This window comes from Centroberyx affinis, unplaced genomic scaffold, assembly GCF_046629955.1.
Source record: "Centroberyx affinis isolate AG114_WGS23_722 - 3 ecotype Tasmania unplaced genomic scaffold, CSIRO-AGI_Caff_v1 ptg003878l_1, whole genome shotgun sequence".
In the NCBI taxonomy this organism is placed as follows: domain Eukaryota; kingdom Metazoa; phylum Chordata; class Actinopteri; order Beryciformes; family Berycidae; genus Centroberyx; species Centroberyx affinis.
In genome coordinates, this window is record NW_027281719.1 from 184,791 (window position 1) to 207,368 (window position 22,578).

General features: G+C 40.9%; 2 protein-coding genes and 1 long non-coding RNA gene across 3 annotated transcripts; 2 read left to right on the forward strand and 1 right to left on the reverse strand.

The window, feature by feature from the left end:
• The first annotated feature begins 8,190 nt into the window (after positions 1–8,190).
• On the forward strand, positions 8,191–10,696 carry LOC139662721 (E3 ubiquitin/ISG15 ligase TRIM25-like). The gene has a single exon (XM_071541445.1). It carries the CDS (start codon positions 8,340–8,342, stop codon positions 10,002–10,004), a length of 1,665 nt encoding a protein of 554 aa, XP_071397546.1. The 5' UTR covers positions 8,191–8,339; the 3' UTR covers positions 10,005–10,696.
• A 4,910-nt stretch (positions 10,697–15,606) lies between these two features.
• On the reverse strand, positions 15,607–18,254 carry LOC139662723 (uncharacterized). The gene is made up of 3 exons (XR_011696682.1): positions 17,813–18,254; positions 17,172–17,269; positions 15,607–16,352 (listed from the first exon to the last, which is right to left on the reverse strand). It is a non-coding gene; the product is annotated as an uncharacterized lncRNA (long non-coding RNA).
• Positions 18,255–18,412: 158 nt separating this feature from the next.
• LOC139662722 (E3 ubiquitin/ISG15 ligase TRIM25-like) lies at positions 18,413–21,415 on the forward strand. The gene has a single exon (XM_071541446.1). It carries the CDS (start codon positions 18,563–18,565, stop codon positions 20,231–20,233), a length of 1,671 nt encoding a protein of 556 aa, XP_071397547.1. The 5' UTR covers positions 18,413–18,562; the 3' UTR covers positions 20,234–21,415.
• The last annotated feature ends 1,163 nt before the right edge of the window (positions 21,416–22,578 follow it).

A 22,578-nucleotide genomic window follows, 5' to 3' on the forward strand; every position in this document is an offset into this window, starting at 1 on the left:
ATCAAAAACTAGAAACTAACCGGCCGAAGACGTTCGCTACCACCGCGGTCGACGGGACGATCTGGCGACGATCAGAAGAGAGACCGGGGCTTTTATGGAGGGAGTCTGATGAGGGAATGGAAGACACCTGGGCTGCCTGCAGGAAGGAACAACCACGCCCACATGCACACACAGAACACAGACCAGGGAGAGAAACAAGAGGATCAAACAGACAGGGGGAGACTGACAACACCCAGGGAAAGGAGGGGCTGCCATGACCAATCATGACACCTCTTCCTGGAATCAAGCAAAACCTGATCACCCCTCCCTCTACTTCCTGGACTCAAATACAGCCAGTTCCATTCTGTCCACATATTTCCTTCAGAGGCCAGAGATAAACTACAGGGCATTCTTACAGAGGAATGGCCTAAGATCTCATTGACAGTGACTGAAGTGGATGTTTTACTGCCACAACCAGAGCCCAAGACCAGAGCTGAATTCTTACAATATTCACATCAAGTCACACTGGATCCAAACACAGCAGGCAGACGGCTGTCATTATCTGATGGGAACAGAAAAGCAACATTAATGACTAAAGAACAGTTATATTCTAGTCACCCAGACAGATTCATTAGCTGCTATCAAGTCCTGAGTAGAGAGAGTCTGACTGGACGTTGTTACTGGGAGGTGGAGAGGAGTGGGAAGGAAGGTTCAATAGCAGTCGCATATAAAGATATTAGCAGAACAGGGAATGAAAGTCTATTTGGATGAAACCATGACTCTCCTCCACAGAGTCCAGACCACATTCACTCAGCCTCTCCATCCTGGACTGTGGCTTCATTATTATGGAGACACTGCTGAGTTGTGTAAGCTCAAGTAGACAGGAGTGATTAAAGCAGCAATGAGTGAGATTTTGTTTTCTTTATTTTGTCTCCATCTTTGTTGCCCTGCGCTCATTGCTGTGGTGTTTCTGCACTGCACTTCCCAGAGATCACCTGTCAATCAAACAGTGTGGGCGGGACTGTGACGTCTTTTTCCTTGGATTTTCTGTTGATGCAGTTTGACTTTCTGTAGGTGGCGCTCTTTTCTTTGTCTTTCCTTTTCTTTGTGTTATATCAGTCAGTGATAGAGAGTATCCAAACTGACATTTATTCATATGAAAACAGAAACTGTTGTGTGGTCTATATAGTTCTTATGTTTGTTGCATATTTGTATTGTTGCTGTAATATTTTCTGCTATTTCTGTTCCACTGCATGGGCCTTAATGGAGCAGCACTAGAAGTCTCCCCTTTATTATAGCTGAATAGTTGTTAATATGTTGATTTTGTTCCCGGCCCCTTGTGACTTTGTTGAGAAAAGTGAACTACAAATGTAATCATTATTATTATAATCAATAGGGAGAGCATTCATTGTTTTCCTCCACAGTGATGACATACTGGTTTAACAGATTGATTGTGTGGATGAAGTTAATATGTAGATGGAAAGATTGAACCAGAGTCCTTTACCAGGCTTTAGTGATTGGATGTGTGAACAAATTGAATGTTTGCAAAAATGAATAAAGTTTTTTTTCCAAGAATGAATGAAATATTTCTTGTGTATTCATTCCAGGAAGTGTATGAAAGCTGCTAGAGAAAATGTGAAACTAATATGACAGTATAACTGAGGCCATTTTCACCCAGAATATTTCACATTGAACTGAGCAAAATATTCAAAATCCAGCCAGTAAATAGACTGGAATAATTATTGAATACTGAAAATATTACTGAAGTTATTTCATAAATCAAGGTCCTTGCCTCCTTCCTTTGATATCTATCTATCTATCTATCTATCTATCTATCTATCTATCTATCTATCTATCTATCTATCAGTCAGGCTACATGTTTCAACAGGGCATCCAAAATTGTTCATCCATTAAAACATTCACATATACATACGCATATGTACGCATATACATATACATTACATACATAACACATACATACATAACATACAATAAACATTTTTTACCTTAGATCATGCATAAATATCTTAAATGTTGTGTGGAGCAGAAAAATATCAATATCTACCTTGGCAGACAAACATTCAATACTACAGCCATTCTAAAATTTTCCATCATAATTTCCATCAAAACTGTAAGTCACACCATCATGTTGCTTCATTGCCTTTTTTATTTCTCATTATTACTGAATTGGTTTCCTTTCAACCAGTGTTTTAAAGCAGTTAACTCAAGTAAAACTCAAGTAAAAAATAAATATGAGTAAATGTTGTATTACAAGTTTGCAGCTGTCATTGTATTTATCTAAGTATCAGTTTACATATTTGTGAATTTCTTGTCTGTGACTTCAAATTCAGAACACAGTGTGTGAAGTTCTCACATCGAGTCTACAGGCTCTCGGGTTTTGCAACTAACCCTAACCCCATAATCTGTTCTTTCCTACAAACAAAAAAGCAAAACAAGCAAATTTTGGTTCAGTTTATTGCACTTGTCTTAATCTTTGGGTAAAAGTCCCCAAAAACAGAGTAAAAATGGAGATGCTCAGAGATCTGAAGATGCTTATAGAAACAGTGAGAATCTGTGAGAAACCACCAGTGGAAACACACAGAAAGCCAAACCTTTAAGTAAAAACACACAACCACCGTCTGACACACTCTCCACACACTCAGGAAACACCCACGCATGAGAGAGAGAGAGAGAAGGAGAAGGAGAGAGAGAGAGAGAGGAAGAGAGAGAGAGAGAGTCTGTGAGAAACCACCAGTGAAACACAGAAAGCCAAACCTTTAAAGCTACACTGAGTGATTTTCTGACCACTAGAGGGCGACAGAAACCGCAACACATTTGTAAACACACACAGCAAAACTGCTGAGGCTACAGAAGCCCTTTAGGACAAACCGTGCATAAAGACTAATAGCTAATATAAACATACCTACAGAGAAAACCCTAACTGCCGGTTACCAGTCTCTCTTTGCCAGATCTTTCTCCCACTGAAGGTCACATGTCCCACAATGACAAGTGAAGAGGTAGGAAGCAAGTTTACTAGTTGAACAAGTTTACTCACTCGCTTCATCCATTTTGCCATTACCAGAATGTTTTTTCAGGGATGGGAGGGGGACAGCGCTGCTTTCACACAGCGAGGGAGGAGACGAGCTAGTTTTCAAAAAATGAAAAACTGCTGTTCAGTCCCAGTTCAACAACAAGCTTTAGAAAAGAGGAGAAAACAGCAACACAGCTGCTGCTGTGTGGATATTGGTTTATATCATTATGTCTCAATGAAATCTCCACATAGCACACATTAGTTTCAGGATTGGTTATAAGGTCTGAAATCGCTTATTGCAGGTTTAAGTAAAAACACACTCCTGGTAACACACACCATCATACACAAACACACACACACATCCTCATACACACACAGACACACACAAGCACAAACACACACATAACATGCATCCCCCCCAACCAGAATCCCCGTATTACAATGAAAGATACTTTTACCATCCTATAGAGGAAGAGATCAGTGTGTACCAGGCCCAGGGTGGAGTGCTGGTCTGTGGATCTGAATGCTAGAACCGGGACAGAACCGGACACTGTCAGCACTCTGGGGGACAAACACATACTGACTAACACAAGCCTTCCTCTGCCCACATATATCCCAGAAACAATTATGACACAACACACAACAAACATGGCACACAACTGTTACGGCTCTGTGGGTCACCGGGTCTGTATATAGTCAATGGGAGGCTGAGAGGAGACTCCTATGGTCAATACACATGTAGCTCCCCTCTTGGTTGTAGTACTGTTGACTACATGATTACAGACATAGATCCAGTGCACTTCAGAGCATTCACAGTCAGCCCACAAACACTATCTGACCACAACAAAATCACAGCCTACCTGAAACAAGCTGAATCTTCCCACCAGGAAACACAGCCCAGTAATTCAACCATACAGATGGACCAAAGACTGCTGGGAAAATGATCCAAAAACAATTCAATCACTTATCACTGCATTTACTGGCTATCAATATCCCCATAATCACCAAGGGGTAAACCAAGCTGTAATAGACATTAACTATATAGATGACAAATTGGCAACCCAATCTAACCTGAAAAAATTCAAACAAAAGCCAAATGATGAAATATGGTTTGATCCTGGGTGCAAACATTTAAGGAAGGAAAATTATCAAACCATAAACACAGAGACCCTCTACCATCAGGAAATACACATTCAGTATTGGGCAACACTAAAACAATACTAACAAACAACACGGTCTAAAAAAGAACAATACATCCAGCACCAACTTTCTGTGATTGAGGAATCTATTGACTTTATGAAATTCTGGGAAAACTGGAACAATTTGAATAAAACTCAAACAGACAAATTGCATATACGATAAAATTTCACCAAATCCCACCCAAAAAGATATACTCAATAAATTGGACATACAAACAGCCATAAAAGACAACCAAAATCCATTAGATTCCCCAATTACAGAGAAGGAGTTACATGGAAAAATTCAGGCCTTACAACCCAGAAAGGCCTTTGGTGCAGATGGCATACTGAATGAAATGATTAAGCCCGCTGATAGCAACTTCCATAAAGCCCTACTCAAACTATTGAATCATTTCCCTGACATCTGGACCCAAGGATTGATTACACCCATCTTCAAAAATGGAAATAAATCTGACTTAGTAACTACAGAGGCATTTGTGACAACAGCAACATGGTGTTTATTTAGGTTCAATATTCAAGAGTAGAAAAGATTAGAGCCAGAGCAACATTTTCTGTGCTCTCACGTGAACTTTGAGACTTTGTGGGCGGGGTTAGAGAGTAGCTGTTGTCTTCTGTGATTGGCTGTCTGATCGCTGCAGACGTGCTCTACTGACAGGCGGGTTGTGCCGAATGCCAACCGATGCAGGGTTGCCAGGTCAGGCAAAGCTTTCCAGCCCAAGAGCAACCGAAACCAGCCAAAAATATAGACTACCATAGCAATTTTTTTTTTAAATTTATGTTTAGATTGGATGACATTGCAAAAGTCATACCATTCTTAAGATGAGAATGGCAAATAACGGCAAGTAATAATGTAAAGAATTTGTCATTTCCATGGTTGTCACTGTAAAAAAACATAAAAATGTAAGATTTCGAGGAAAAAGTGGAAATAGTACGAGAATAAAGTCATAATATTTTGAGAAAAAAGTGGAAATATTATCAGCAGTAAGGACCTGACAGAGAGAGAAGAGGAGCAGAATCCTGACAGCTGCCAACAGCTCTGTCCAGCTGCTGTCAGCTAACAGGTGACATTACCATAGGAGGTTTTACCACAAGGTAAGGAAGGCAATTGCTTGGGGGCCTCGTCCGCCAAAGGGCCTTGTGATCTTTTTATTTTTATTTTTTATTTATAAAATATTTTTCCTTTCTTGTCACTTGTTTCTTGTTCCTGTCTACATGTAAATGTGGGCCTATCCAATTAAATATCTATATTTGCCAATATTTATTATCACCCACATTTCACATTTAATGGACTATTCCACCTTTGCATGCTGCATTTGCGCCAAATCAAATGACGAAGCAATTTGAGTTACCATCAGAGACAGACAGTCACTATCTAGAGATGAAGCCTTTTCAAAGTGGATCTGAGAAGAGAAAGAGGAAGAAGGAAGATGGCCGCTTTAAGGAAAGTTTGCCTGAACTGATGAAATTGGGAAGTGGCTAATGTATTCAGTCAGTGCAGATGCTGTGTTTTGTTTTAGCTGTCGTGTCTTCAGAAAAAGAGACACACAGCTGGGCAGCAACGGCTTTGATGTGGAGAAATATCAGCAACCGTCTGAAAACTCACGAGCTCAGCAGGAGCACATAGAAAATATGGAGAAGTGGCGCCACCTTGCAGAGAGATTCAAATAAAGTACCACCATCGACTCAATTAACCAAGAGTTCATAAACCTGGAGATCAACCACTGGAAAACGGTCCTTAGGAGACCGTTAGCCATTGTGTGCCGTTTGGCTGAACGGAACCAAGCATTTCGAGGCCACTCAGAGCACCTTGATGAGCCCAGAAATGACAACTTTCTAAATGCAATCTGCACTGAGGCAACAGCATGTTCATTAACTTGGACTATGTGGTCTAGATGTGTGGCTTTAGTCAGAAAGTACTCACAAAGAAGACATTCAAAACTGTATCAGTATATATTCTTGTAACACTGGCTTGTATAATTAAAAACACTGTTATTAACACAATATTGATATTTGCGACTGGAAAACATGTAATTAATGATGGAAAATGTAATAACCAAGGTAAGATGGAGAAAAGTCATTTGAGGTCAATGGACTACAATGTGAAGACAGATGAGATTTATTTAAGAGATAATCCAAGACAAATTGTTATATGTAGTGTAAAGTAATAAACATTTATTTCACAACACACGTTTCATTCTACATGTTCCATGTTAAATGGGTGAAACATACTAAGGAGTATTAAGCATTACAAGACAGTGTCAGATTTGAAGAAGACCAGTCCAGTGATTAGAAAAGACCAGTCCTCTTTGAACTGGAACACTAGTTTATAACAGGTGGATGTTTAGAGAGCCCAGTTCACAGAGAGCAGCTGGAATATGTCGGTACAGGGTAAGATTCAGGAAAACATCTACTGTAGGTGTTACTGTAACAAAAAAAAAAGAATCTAACATGCTTACTGCCAATGTATGAACCAAGGTCCTGGTTAGATAAAAGGCTTTATCATCAGAAAGGATGACAAACAACAGAAAATCTCAAGTCAACCAAAAACATGCCTCTGGAGCATATGAACCTGCCTCACTCAATGTGAATCAGTGGGGTAGAAGACAGTAGAGCTACAGTAGAAGATACTAGACTGTCAAAAGCGAACACTATGACAACTTTCAACAAACTACATTGGAAGTGAAGCTGAAACGGATCAGGCCTACGGGGCTCTGGTCCCTCTTCCTACCTGCTGCATCAGGTTCTGCTGGAGAGGAACAGGAGCTCCCAGCACTCTGGGCTCCTGAGACAGACAGGGCAGAGAGGACAGAAAGAACCTCTAGCTCACTGCACACACACACACACACACACACACACACACACACACACACACACACACAGAAGAACCCAGGTCAACATTAGTGGGGTAGAGCCATACTATATATATAGTACAGTATGGCTATAGTAGAGCTACAGTCAAAACAGTAGAGTTGTAGTACTAGTAGTAATAGAGTTGTAGAATAGAATGGAATCGTAGTAGAAGACAGTAACGTCTGTCATGGTAGAAGGTATTAATCAATACAAGAATCAATGCACTCATAATCTCCCTAGTTAACTGTTAATAATGAGGGTCGATGACAGGTGTTGGGCAGAGAAACAATACCCAAAACTGACATCCATAGGAATCATAAGAATGCATGCTAAACATAGCTAGAGCATAGAGTTAGCAAACAGTTTCCCCATATCAAGTAGGCTAACGCTAAGCATGTCTATTGACAACGTTGCAGCCTGTTAGCCTAGCAGCTAACTACACCTTCGTCATACTGCAGCGATTCGAAATGGCATTTACCAAATGTCTAAACACTGATAAAATGATTCAAAGTTACCAGAGCAAATGTAACGTTACCTGTTAGCTGACAGCAGCTGGACAGAGCTGTTGGCCGCTGTCAGGATTCTGCTCCTCTTCTCTCTCTGTCAGGTCCTTACTGCTGATAATAGTTCCACTTTTTTCTCCAAATCGGACTTTTTTTTTTTTTTTTACAGTGACAACCGTGGAAATGTAATGACAAATTACTTACATTATTACTATTTGCCATTCTCATTTTAAGAGGAGTATGACTTTTGCAATGTCATCCAATCTAAACATAAATAAAATAAAAATAAAACACATGCACGGAGACAGAGATAGGGAGAGAGAGAGACAGAGAGAGAGAGAGGGAGAGCAAAAGGTGTCTGTTTTTTTAATATCCCCTTAAATTCACTGACCCCAAGTTTAACTATTCCATTTTTATTTGTCATAATCTTCACTTCATATTGTAAACGAGGGCTAAACACACACTGCCTCTTCCAAACCGCTCCTCTTCCTGGAATCAAGCAAAACCTGATCACCCCTCCCTCTTCTTCCTGGACTCAAATACAGCCAGTTCCATTCTGTCCACATATTTCCTGTTCCCTCCCCTTTCACAGATCTGCCAGTTTAAAGATGGGTGTAAAGAGCATGTTGTGAAGTGCAAGAGCTGACAAGCCCATTCACTGCAGATCAGCACATGAACATGAAGAAAAGGAACAGAGGTTTGGTTTGGATCAGAGCCCAACTTCTTTCTGTTGAGAGAAGTGAAACTATCTGACATTCACTGTCACTGAGAAGTGAAATGGCGCAGCGAGGAATTCAGCTGGACGGGGCAAAATTCTGCTGTTCCATCTGTCTGGATCTACTGAAGGATCCGGTGACTATTCCCTGTGGGCACAGCTACTGCATGAGCTGTATTAAAAGCTGCTGGGATGAAGAGGATCAGAAGAAAATCCACAGCTGCCCCCAGTGCAGACAGACCTTCACACCAAGGCCTGTCCTGGTGAAAAACACCATGTTAGCAGAGTTGGTGGAGGAACTGAGGAAGACAGGACTTCAAGCTGCTCCTCCTGATCGCTGCTATGCCGGACCTGGAGATGTGGCCTGTGATGTCTGCACTGGGAGAAAGCTGAAAGCCCTCAAGTCCTGTCTGGTGTGTCTGGCCTCTTACTGTGAGCAGCACCTCCAGCCTCACTATGATGCAGCTCCATTAAAGAAACACAAGCTGGTGGAAGCCACCGTAAAGCTTCGGGAGAACATCTGCTCTCGTCATGACGAGGTGATGAAGGTTTTCTGCCGTACTGATCAGCAGTGTATCTGTCTTCTCTGCTCCATGGATGAACATAAAGGCCACGACAAAGTCTCAGCTGCAGCAGAAAGGACCGAGAGGCAGAAAGAGCTCGGGGTGAGTCGGCAACAAATCCAGCAGAGAATCCAGGACAGAGAGAAAGACGTGAAGGTGCTTCAACAGCAGGCGGAGGCTATCAATGGCTCTGCTGATAAAGCGGTGGAGGACAGTGAGAAGATCTTCACCGAGCTGGTCCGGTTCATGGAGAAGAGAAGCTCCGATGCGAAGGAGCGGATCAGATCCCGGCAGAAAGAGGAAGCGAGTCGGGCCGAAGAACTTCAGGAGAAGCTGAAGCGGGAGATCGCTGAGCTGAGGAGGAAAGACGCTGAGCTGGAGCAGCTCTCACACACAGAGGATCACATCCATTTTCTACACAGTTACCCCTCGCTGTCACGTCTCAGTGAATCTACAGACTCACCCGGCACCGATATCCGTCCTCTGCGCTACTTTGAGGATGTGACTGCAGCTGTGTCAGAGGCCAGAGATAAACTACAGGGCATTCTTACAGAGGAATGGCCTAAGATCTCATTGACAGTGACTGAAGTGGATGTTTTACTGCCACAACCAGAGCCCAAGACCAGAGCTGAATTCTTACAATATTCACATCAGATCACACTGGATCCAAACACAGCACACACACGGCTGTCATTATCTGATGGGAACAGAAAAGCAACACGTATGAGTAAAGAACAGTTATATTCTAGACACCCAGACAGATTCATTAACTGCTGTCAGGTCCTGAGTAGAGAGAGTCTGACTGGACGTTGTTACTGGGAGGTGGAGTGGAGTGGGAAGAGAGGTTCAATAGCAGTCGCATATAAAGATATTAGCAGAACAGGGAATGAAAGTGGATTTGGATACAATGACAAGTCTTGGGCATTATATTATTACAACAATAGTTATCAGTTCAGACATAACAATATCTCAACTCCCATCCCAGGCCCTTGGTCCTCCAGAGTAGGAGTGTACCTGGATCACAGAGCAGGTATTCTGTCCTTCTACAGCGTCTCTGAAACCATGACTCTCCTCCACAGAGTCCAGACCACATTCACTCAGCCTCTCCATCCTGGATTTTGGCTTTATGTTGGATCCACTGCTGAGTTGTGTAAGCTCAAGTAGACAGGAGTGATTAAAGCAGCAATGTGTGAGATTTTGTTTTTTTTTATTTTGTCTCCATCTTTGTTGCTCAGCGCTCATTGCTGTGGTGTTTCTGCACTGCACTTCCCAGAGATCACCTGTCAATCAAACAGTGTGGGCGGGACTGTGACGTCTTTTTCCTTGGATTTTCTGTTGATGCAGTTTGACTTTCTGTAGGTGGCGCTCTTTTCTTTGTCTTTCCTTTTCTTTGTGTTATATCAGTCAGTGATAGAGAGTATCCAAACTGACATTTATTCATATGAAAACAGAAACTGTTGTGTGGTCTATATAGTTCTTATGTTTGTTGCATATTTGTATTGTTGCTGTAATATTTTCTGCTATTTCTGTTCCACTGCATGGGCCTTAATGGAGCAGCACTAGAAGTCTCCCCTTTATTATAGCTGAATAGTTGTTAATATGTTGATTTTGTTCCCGGCCCCTTGTAACTTTGTTGAGAAAAGTCAACTACAAATGTAATCATTATTATTATAATCAATAGGGAGAGCATTCATTGTTTTCCTCCACAGTGATGACATACTGGTTTAACAGATTGATTGTGTGGATGAAGTTAATATGTAGATGGAAAGATTGAACCAGAGTCCTTTACCAGGCTTTAGTGATTGGATGTGTGAACAAAGTGAATGTTTGCAAAAATGAATAAAGTTTTTTTTCCAAGAATGAATGAAATAATTATTGTGTATTCATTCCAGGAAGTGTATGAAAGCTGCTAGAGAAAATGTGAAACTAATATGACAGTATAACTGAGGCCATTTTCACCCAGAATATTTCACATTGAACTGAGCAAAATATTCAAAATCCAGCCAGTAAATAGACTGGAATAATTATTGAATACTGAAAATATTACTGAAGTTATTTGATAAATCAAGGTCCTTGCCTCCTTCCTTTGATATCTATCTATCTATCTATCTATCTATCTATCTATCTATCTATCTATCTACCTACCTATCTATCTATCTATCTATCTATCTATCTATCTATCTATCTACCTACCTACCTATCTATCTATCTATCTATCTACCTACCTACCTATCTACCTACCTACCTACCTACCTATCTATCTATCTATCTATCTATCTATCTATCTATCTATCTATCTATCTATCTATCCTGGGTGGGAGTCAGGCTACATGTTTCAACAGGGCATCCAAAATTGTTCATCTATTAAAACATATGCATACGCATATCCACACATATACATATACATTACACAATCGAGTATAATAACCTACAATAAAAAAACATTTACATCAGATCATGCATACATTTCTTAAATGCTGTGTGGAGCAGAAAAATATCAATATCTACCTTGGCAGACAATCATTCAATACTACAGCCATTATACAATTTTCCATCATAATTTCCATCAAACCTGTAAGTCACACCATCATGTTGCTTCATGGTCTTTTTTATTTCTCATTATTACTGAATTGGTTTCCTTTCAACCAGTGTTTTAATGCAGTTAACTCAAGTAAAACTCAAGTAAAAAATAATTATGAGTAAATGTTGTATTACAAGTTTGCAGCTGTCATTGTATTTATCTAAGTATCAGTTTACATATTTGTGAATTTCTTGTCTGTGACTTCAAATTCAGAACACAGTGTGTGAAGTTCTCACATCGAGTCTACAGGCTCTCGGGTTTTGCAACTAACCCTAACCCCATAATCTGTTCTTTTCTACAAACAAAAAAGCAAAACAACCAAATTCAGTTAAGTTTATTGCACTTGTCTTAATCTTTGGGTAAAACAACCTAAAAACAGGGTAAAAATGGAGATGCTCTGAGATCTCAAGGTGCTTATAGAAACAGTGAGAATCTGTGAGAAACCACCAGTGAAAACACACAGAAAGCCAAACCTTTAAGTAAAAACACACAACCACCGTCTGACACACTCTCCACACACTCAGCAACCGCCCACGCATGAGAGAGAGAGAGAGGAGAGAGAGAGAGAGAGGAAGAGAGAGAGAGTCTGTGAGAAACCACCAGTGAAACACAGAAAGCCAAACCTTTAAAGCTACACTAAGTGATTTTCTGACCACTAGAGGGCGACAGAAACCGCAACACATTTGTAAACACACACAGCAAAACTGCTGAGGCTACAGAAGCCCTTTAGGACAAACTGTGCATAAAGACTAATAGCTAATATAAACATACCTACAGAGAAAACCCTAACTGCCGGTTACCAGTCTCTCTTTGCCAGATCTTTCTCCCACTGAAGGTCACATGTCCCACAATGACAAGTGAAGAGGTAGGAAGCAAGTTTACTAGTTGAACAAGTTTACTCACTCGCTTCATCCATTTTGCCATTACCAGAATGTTTTTTCAGGGATGGGAGGGGGACAGCGCTGCTTTCACACAGCGAGGGAGGAGACGAGCTAGTTTTCAAAAAATGAAAAGCTGCTGTTCAGTCCCAGTTCAACAACAAGCTTTAGAAAAGAGGAGAAAACAGCAACACAGCTGCTGCTGTGTGGATATTGGTTTATATCATTATGTCTCAATGAAATCTCCACATAGCACACATTAGTTTCAGGATTGGTTATAAGGTCTGAAATCGCTTATTGCAGGTTTAAGTAAAAACACACTCCTGGTAACACACACCATCATACACAAACACACACACACATCCTCATACACACACAGACACACACAAGCACAAACACACACATAGCATGCACCCCCCCCCCACCCCCACCAGAATCCCCGTATTACAATGAAAGATACTTTTACCATCCTATAGAGGAAGAGATCAGTGTGTACCAGGCCCAGGGTGGAGTGCTGGTCTGTGGATCTGAATGCTAGAACCGGGACAGAACCGGACACTGTCAGCACTCTGGGGGACAAACACATACTGACTAACACAAGCCTTCCTCTGCCCACATATATCCCAGAAACAATTATGACACAACACACAACAAACATGGCTCACAACTGTTACGGCTCTGTGGGTCACCGGGTCTGTATATAGTCAATGGGAGGCTGAGAGGAGACTCCTATGGTCAATACACATGTAGCTCCCCTCTTGGTTGTAGTACTGTTGACTACATGATTACAGACATAGATCCAGTGCACTTCAGAGCATTCACAGTCAGCCCACAAACACTATCTGACCACAACAAAATCACAGCCTACCTGAAACAAGCTGAATCTTCCCACCAGGAAACACAGCCCAGTAATTCAACCATACAGATGGACCAAAGACTGCTGGGAAAATGATCCAAAAACAATTCAATCACTTATCACTGCATTTACTGGCTATCAATATCCCCATAATCACCAAGGGGTAAACCAAGCTGTAATAGACATTAACTATATAGATGACAAATTGGCAACCCGATCTAACCTGAAAAAATTCAAACAAAAGCCAAATGATGAAATATGGTTTGATCCTGGGTGCAAACATTTAAGGAAGGAAAATTATCAAACCATAAACACAGAGACCCTCTACCATCAGGAAATACACATTCAGTATTGGGCAACACTAAAACAATACTAACAAACAACACGGTCTAAAAAAGAACAATACATCCAGCACCAACTTTCTGTGATTGAGGAATCTATTGACTTTATGAAATTCTGGGAAAACTGGAACAATTTGAATAAAGCTCAAAAAGACAAATTGCATATACGATAAAATTTCACCAAATCCCGCCCAAAAAGATATACTCAATAAATTGGACATACAAACAGCCATAAAAGACAACCAAAATCCATTAGATTCCCCAATTACAGAGAAGGAGTTACATGGAAAAATTCAGGCCTTACAACCCAGAAAGGCCTTTGGTGCAGATGGCATACTGAATGAAATGATTAAGCCCGCTGATAGCAACTTCCATAAAGCCCTACTCAAACTATTGAATCATTTCCCTGACATCTGGACCCAAGGATTGATTACACCCATCTTCAAAAATGGAAATAAATCTGACTTAGTAACTACAGAGGCATTTGTGACAACAGCAACATGGCGTTTATTTAGGTTCAATATTCAAGAGTAGAAAAGATTAGAGCCAGAGCAACATTTTCTGTGCTCTCACGCGAACTCTGAGACTTTGTGGGCGGGGTTAGAGAGTAGCTGTTGTCTTCTGTGATTGGCTGTCTGATCGCTGCAGACGTGCTCTACTGACAGGCGGGTTGTGCCGAATGCCAACCGATGCAGGGTTGCCAGGTCAGGCAAACCTTTCCAGCCCAAGAGCAACCGAAACCAGCCAAAAATATAGACCACCATAGCATTTTTTTTTTTTATTTATGTTTAGATTGGATGACATTGCAAAAGTCATACCATTCTTAAGATGAGAATGGCAAATAACGGCAAGTAATAATGTAAATAATTTGTCATTTCCACGGTTGTTACTGTAAAAAAACATAAAAATGTAAGATTTCGAGGAAAAAGTGGAATTAGTACGAGAATAAAGTCATAATATTTTGAGAAAAAAGTGGAAATATTATCAGCAGTAAGGACCTGACAGAGAGAGAAGAGGAGCAGAATCCTGACAGCTGCCAACAGCTCTGTCCAGCTGCTGTCAGCTAACAGGTGACATTACCATAGGAGGTTTTACCACAAGGTAAGGAAGGCAATTGCTTGGGGGCCTCGTCCACCAAAGGGCCTTGTGATCTTTTTTTTTTTTTTTTTAATTTATAAAACATTTTTCCTTTCTTGTCACTTGTTTCTTGTTCCTGTCTACATGTAAATGTGGGCCTATCCAATTAAATATCTATATTTGCCAATATTTATTATCACCCACATTTCACATTTAATGGACTATTCCACCTTTGCATGCTGCATTTGCGCCAAATCAAATGACGAAGCAATTTGAGTTACCATCAGAGACAGACAGTCACTATCTAGAGATGAAGCGTTTTCAAAGTGGATCTGAGAAGAGAAAGAGGAAGAAGGAAGATGGCCGCTTTAAGGAAAGTTTGCCTGAACTGATGAAATTGGGAAGTGGCTAATGTATTCAGTCAGTGCAGATGCTGTGTTTTGTTTTAGCTGTCGTGTCTTCAGAAAAAGAGACACACAGCTGGGCAGCAACGGCTTTGATGTGGAGAAATATCAGCAACCGTCTGAAAACTCACGAGCTCAGCAGGAGCACATAGAAAATATGGAGAAGTGGCGCCACCTTGCAGAGAGATTCAAATAAAGTACCACCATCGACTCAATTAACCAAGAGTTCATAAACCTGGAGATCAACCACTGGAAAACGGTCCTTAGGAGACCGTTAGCCATTGTGTGCCGTTTGGCTGAACGGAACCAAGCATTTCGAGGCCACTCAGAGCACCTTGATGAGCCCAGAAATGACAACTTTCTAAATGCAATCTGCACTGAGGCAACAGCATGTTCATTAACTTGGACTATGTGGTCTAGATGTGTGGCTTTAGTCAGAAAGTACTCACAAAGAAGACATTCAAAAATGTATCAGTATATATTCTTGTAACACTGGCTTGTATAATTAAAAACACTGTTATTAACACAATATTGATATTTGCGACTGGAAAAACATGTAATTAATGATGGAAAATGTAATAACTAAGGTAAGATGGAGAAAAGTAATTTGAGGGCAATGGACTACAATGTGAAGACAGATGAGATTTATTTAAGAGATAATCCAAGACAAATTGTTATATGTAGTGTAAAGTAATAAACATTTATTTCACAACACACGTTTCATTCTACATGTTCCATGTTAAATGGGTGAAACATACTAAGGAGTATTAAGCATTACAAGACAGTGTCAGATTTGAAGAAGACCAGTCCAGTGATTAGAAAAGACCAATCCTCTTTGAACTGGAACACTAGTTTATAACAGGTGGATGTTTAGAGAGCCCAGTTCACAGAGAGCAGCTGGAATATGTCAGTACAAGGTCAGATTCAGGAAAACATCTACTGTAGGTGTTAAAAATAAAAAAGAATTTAACATGCTTACTTCCAATGTATGAACCAAGGTCCTGGTTAGATAAAAGGCTTTATCATCAGAAAGGATGACAAACAACAGAAAATCTCAAATCAACCAAAAACATGCCTCTGGAGCATATGAACCTGCCTCACTTGGCGTGCCGAAAGTGAGATAAAAAGAAAAAGATGGGGATGCTTGTCTCATACCTTACAACCTTCTTTGACTTCATTTGAGTAGGCCTTTCCCAAATACCCAAACAAATAAGTAAAAACATATACAGTATGAACACTACATCTGAATACATATGAATTTACTAACTAGTGAAAAGGCCAGGACACATCATCAACAAGTTGATTTCTCTTTGCTCTTAAACACTGGGAGCATTTTCCACAGAAGTGTCAGGTGGTTCTTGAAGAGCAGGAGTTTCTGGAACAGAAGAAGTGCAGTAAGTATCAGTACAGTACAGTAAGAGGCTCAGTGTCTTACAGGAAACAGTTGGCATACAAACATCAACATCATAATGATCATTACATGACAGGGTGAAAACTATTTCATTAGTGAAGCACTTGCTACAGTAGAGGTGAAAAAGGTGTTACCAAGTAATTGCTGACTGTGACCATCTCACCTTGAAAATGCTCAATATGAAGTTCAAAATAAATCTCCTTCCCATTCCACAAAGGAGGCTCAGAAAAGCAAGAATTACTATGAAAATCCTGACTAGAGTTAGCCTGACAAATCAATCTTGAATGAATGGCTTCCACAAAGCCAACGTCCAGCTACTGTAATCAGGCTAATTCAAGTCTGGCTTGAACAAGCAAGATAATTGCATATTAAAGTATGCATACAGTATATGTATACTTTTCATTTACACATTCATGTCCAAGTGTTTAACCTATGCATGTAAACCTATGCATATAAATGCAAATACAAAAACAGCCCTGGTGTTTCATGTATTTCTAAGCAGTAGTCTTGGATATGTATGTACAAGTGTTTCAGATACATACGTATAAATGTTTCACTTATTATGTGCAAGTGTTTCATATGTATGTGTATGAGTATACAGGAGTATACATGTATGTGTCAGTGTTTCACATATGAATGTGAATCAGTGGGGTAGAAGACAGTAGAGCTACAGTAGAAGATACTAGACTGTCAAAAGCCAACACTATGACAACTTTCAACAAACTACATTGGAAGTGAAGCTGAAACGGATCAGGCCTACGGGGCTCTGGTCCCTCTTCCTACCTGCTGCATCAGGTTCTGCTGGAGAGGAACAGGAGCTCCCAGCACTCTGGGCTCCTGAGACAGACAGGGCAGAGAGGACAGAAAGAACCTCTAGCTCACTGCACACACACACACACACACACACACACACACACAGAAGAACCCAGGTCAACATTAGTGGGGTAGAGCCATACTATATATATAGTACAGTATGGCTATAGTAGAGCTACAGTCAAAACAGTAGAGTTGTAGAACTAGTAGTAATAGAGTTGTAGAATAGAATGGAATCGTAGTAGAAGACAGTAACGTCTGTCATGGTAGAAGGTATTAATCAATACAAGAATCAATGCACTCATAATCTCCCTAGTTAACTGTTAATAATGAGGGTCGATGACAGGTGTTGGGCAGAGAAACAATACCCAAAATTGACATCCATAGGAATCATAAGAATGCATGCTAAACATAGCTAGAGCATAGAGTTAGCAAACAGTTTCCCCATATCAAGTAGGCTAACGCTAAGCATGTCTATTGACAACGTTGCAGCCTGTTAGCCTAGCAGCTAACTACACCTTCGTCATACTGCAGCGATTCGAAATGGCATTTACCAAATGTCTAAACACTGATAAAATGATTCAAAGTTACCAGAGCAAATGTAACGTTACCTGTTAGCTGACAGCAGCTGGACAGAGCTGTTGGCCGCTGTCAGGATTCTGCTCCTCTTCTCTCTCTGTCAGGTCCTTACTGCTGATAATAGTTCCACTTTTTTCTCCAAATCTTACTTTTTTTTTTTTTTTTTACAGTTACAACCGTGGATATGTAATGACAAATTACTTACATTATTACTATTTGCCATTCTCATTTTAAGAGGAGTATGACTTTTGCAATGTCATCCAATCTAAACATAAATAAAATAAAAATAAAACACATGCACGGAGACAGAGAGAGAGAGAGAGAGAGAGACGGAGAGAGAGAGAGAGGGAGAGCAAAAGGTGTCTGTGTTTTTAATATCCCCTTAAGTTCACTGACCCCAGGTTTAACTATTCCATTTTTATTTGTCATAATCTTCACTTCATATTGTAAACGAGGGCTAAACACACACTGCCTCTTCCAAACCGCTCCTCTTCCTGGAATCAAGCAAAACCTGATCACCCCTCCCTCTTCTTCCTGGACTCAAATACAGCCAGTTCCATTCTGTCCACATATTTCCTGTTCCCTCCCCTTTCACAGATCTGCCAGTTTAAAGATGGGTGTAAAGAGCATGTTGTGAAGTGCAAGAGCTGACAAGCCCATTCACTGCAGATCAGCACATGAACATGAAGAAAAGGAACAGAGGTTTGGTTTGGATCAGAGCCCAACTTCTTTCTGTTGAGAGAAGTGAAACTATCTGACATTCACTGTCACTGAGAAGTGAAATGGCGCAGCGAGGAATTCAGCTGGACGGGGCAAAATTCTGCTGTTCCATCTGTCTGGATCTACTGAAGGATCCGGTGACTATTCCCTGTGGGCACAGCTACTGCATGAGCTGTATTAAAAGCTGCTGGGATGAAGAGGATCAGAAGAAAATCCACAGCTGCCCCCAGTGCAGACAGACCTTCACACCAAGGCCTGTCCTGGTGAAAAACACCATGTTAGCAGAGTTGGTGGAGGAACTGAGGAAGACAGGACTTCAAGCTGCTCCTCCTGATCGCTGCTATGCCGGACCTGGAGATGTGGCCTGTGATGTCTGCACTGGGAGAAAGCTGAAAGCCCTCAAGTCCTGTCTGGTGTGTCTGGCCTCTTACTGTGAGCAGCACCTCCAGCCTCACTATGATGCAGCTCCATTAAAGAAACACAAGCTGGTGGAAGCCACCGTAAAGCTTCAGGAGAACATCTGCTCTCGTCATGACGAGGTGATGAAGGTTTTCTGCCGTACTGATCAGCAGTGTATCTGTCTTCTCTGCTCCATGGATGAACATGAAGGCCACAAAAAAGTCTCGGTTGCAGCAGAAAGGACCGAGAGGCAGAAAGAGCTCGGGGTGAGTCGGCAACAAATCCAGCAGAGAATCCAGGACAGAGAGAAAGACGTGAAGGTGCTTCAACAGCAGGCGGAGGCTATCAATGGCTCTGCTGATAAAGCGGTGGAGGACAGTGAGAAGATCTTCACCGAGCTGGTCCGGTTCATGGAGAAGAGAAGCTCCGATGCGAAGGAGCGGATCAGATCCCGGCAGAAAGAGGAAGCGAGTCGGGCCGAAGAACTTCAGGAGAAGCTGAAGCGGGAGATCGCTGAGCTGAGGAGGAAAGACGCTGAGCTGGAGCAGCTCTCACACACAGAGGATCACATCCATTTTCTACACAGTTACCCCTCGCTGTCACGTCTCAGTGAATCTACAGACTCACCCGGCACCGATATCCGTCCTCTGCGCTACTTTGAGGATGTGACTGCAGCTGTGTCAGAGGCCAGAGATAAACTACAGGGCATTCTTACAGAGGAATGGCCTAAGATCTCATTGACAGTGACTGAAGTGGATGTTTTACTGCCACAACCAGAGCCCAAGACCAGAGCTGAATTCTTACAATATTCACATCAAATCACACTGGATCCAAACACAGCACACACATGGCTGTCATTATCTGATGGGAACAGAAAAGCAACACGTATGAGTAAAGAACAGTTATATTCTAGTCACCCAGACAGATTCACTTACTACTATCAGGTCCTGAGTAGAGAGAGTCTGACTGGACGTTGTTACTGGGAGGTGGAGTGGAGTGGGAAGGTAGGTTCAATAGCAGTCGCATATAAAGATATTAGCAGAACAGGGAATGAAAGTGGATTTGGAAACAATGACAAGTCTTGGGCATTATATTATTACAACAATAGTTATCAGTTCATACATAACAATATCAAAACTCCCATCCCAGGCCCTCTGTCCTCCAGAGTAGGAGTGTACCTGGATCACAGAGCAGGTATTCTGTCCTTCTACAGAGTCTCTGAAACCATGACTCTCCTCCACAGAGTCCAGACCACATTCACTCAGCCCCTCCATCCTGGATTTATGTTTTATTATTCTATTGGAGACACTGCTGAGTTGTGTAAGCTCAAGTAGACAGGAGTGATTTAAGCAGCAATGTGTGAGATTCTGTTTTTTATGTTTTTTTATTTTTATTTTGTCTCCATCTTTGTTGCTCAGCGCTCATTGCTGTGGTGTTTCTGCACTGCACTTCCCAGAGATCACCTGTCAATCAAACAGTGTGGGCGGGACTGTGACGTCTTTTTCCTTGGATTTTCTGTTGATGCAGTTTGACTTTCTGTAGGTGGCGCTCTTTTCTTTGTCTTTCCTTTTCTTTGTGTTATATCAGTCAGTGATAGAGAGTATCCAAACTGACATTTATTCATATGAAAACAGAAACTGTTGTGTGGTCTATATAGTTCTTATGTTTGTTGCATATTTGTATTGTTGCTGTAATATTTTCTGCTATTTCTGTTCCACTGCATGGGCCTTAATGGAGCAGCACTAGAAGTCTCCCCTTTATTATAGCTGAATAGTTGTTAATATGTTATGTCATTATTATTAGAATCAATAGGGAGAGCATTCATTGTTTTCCTCCACAGTGATGACATACTGGTTTCAAAGCTTTCGTCTGTGTGATTTTGCTCGGCAACAAGTTGCTCTTTTGGTTTTCTGCCCAGTGATAATGTTGCCAGATCAGTTTGGGACAAAAACCTGGAAGTCTACAGGCCACACCTCTTTTCACAGTCTCATCTTCTCCTCTCTTTTACCAGTTTGAAGAGTTTTGAGTCTCCTGCGAGTCAATTTTCTTGAGCTCACTGACTGCAGTTTGTCTGCTTTACTTTGTTTTGTTTTGTAAAGAAAGTTTGGAGCCATTCAAATCAGCAGAGCCATGAAATGTTATTTTCAGCTTGTTTTTGACGTACAGTATTTGGTGTTTGTGCTTCTAATTGACTCTCTAACTCTACACCTCTCCTCTCACTGCTAAACCCAAAATAATCTGACAAATTCTCCTCACTTTGCAGAATACTTGTCATTTTCTGTCTTTGTGAGGACATTAATAAGAAATAAGCACAAAAACACACCTGTCTCCTCGGGTGCAGCACACACACACACACACACACACACACACACACACTCTCTCTCTCTCTCTCCTCTACTGACAAAATTGCCAATATTGACACCATCTCTGCCTTTTTTCTACTCATCTCTCCTCATTTGACAAAGACAGTGTTTTGTCTTCCAGTTCTATTTCAATTCTGTATAATCAATCTGTGTTATTTCTTTTAATATACATGAAATAAAATGTAAATATGAATACATGTGGCTTGTGAGACGTGTCTTTTGTTCTCCAAAAGAGGTTACAGTCTGTTCATCTGGACTGTTAACGCTGCTCATTTCATCTTGTTTATCATGAGGTTTTGTTGCCTGGCTGCTTGTCTTTTTTACTTCAGTGGAAGCAACAAATATTTGTTGCAGCTACAAGTTGCCATCTATTGTGGCTTATCAAAGTTTTGTTGTTCCCAGTGGAAGGTGAACACAGGAGAGTGGACAAAGAGGTGTGAATGTTGATTAAAGGGAGTTTTGGCATGGAGAGAGCAATGTTTATGAATTGAATTTGGATTTCCTAACGCATAGGGCCGATAAAGAACAAAATAAAGCATGACTGATATTACTTTAATGTCACTGACAATCACTTTCTGTCATGCATTTATTGTATAATATACAGCTGCCCATAAGTATTAACTCAGTAGTCACAAAGATATTCTACTTTAATGTGATGTTGAGCTTTTATAGTATCTTGGCTTGTGTCTCTTCCTCCATGATAAAACCCCCAAATCAGTGATTCTGTGATCTGTTGCTCCGGTAGAGCAGACTGGAGAATTGTGTTTTTTTTCTCTCTCCATTCACTGCCATTGTATGGAGGAACAGTCTGAAAATCACTTCTAGCACATAAAGCAGACGACAAAGTAGATTCTGACAATGTATGAAAAAAACGAGTCATGCTGCTGAACTGTTTTTAAGCCGATGGAACAAAGAAAATGCCATCAATAATTGCAAATAGGTGAAAAAAGTACAATTATGACACAATTTCTTTTGTGGGCGATGAAAGCACTGGGGTCTTAAGGGTCTATAAAATATGCACTTTGAATGAAAAAACATAACCGTAATAGTATTTATATCATTTGTTGTGTATTCAGTCAAGACAAGAAAGCTCTCAAAGTAGCACAGAGTGAGATGTCTGTCACTGCTTGTCGTTCAGTCGTTCCAGGTTTGTGAAAACCAGTCTGAGGCGGTCTGAACACATGCAAACAAAACAAACACAGGCTCAGATAATATGAATTCACTCTGTGTCCACAGCCATGCTTTCTCCACAAGTGATTTGACCTTTGTTTCTATTATTGATAAGGAGATCTGGTAGAAAATCAAACCTGAAACAG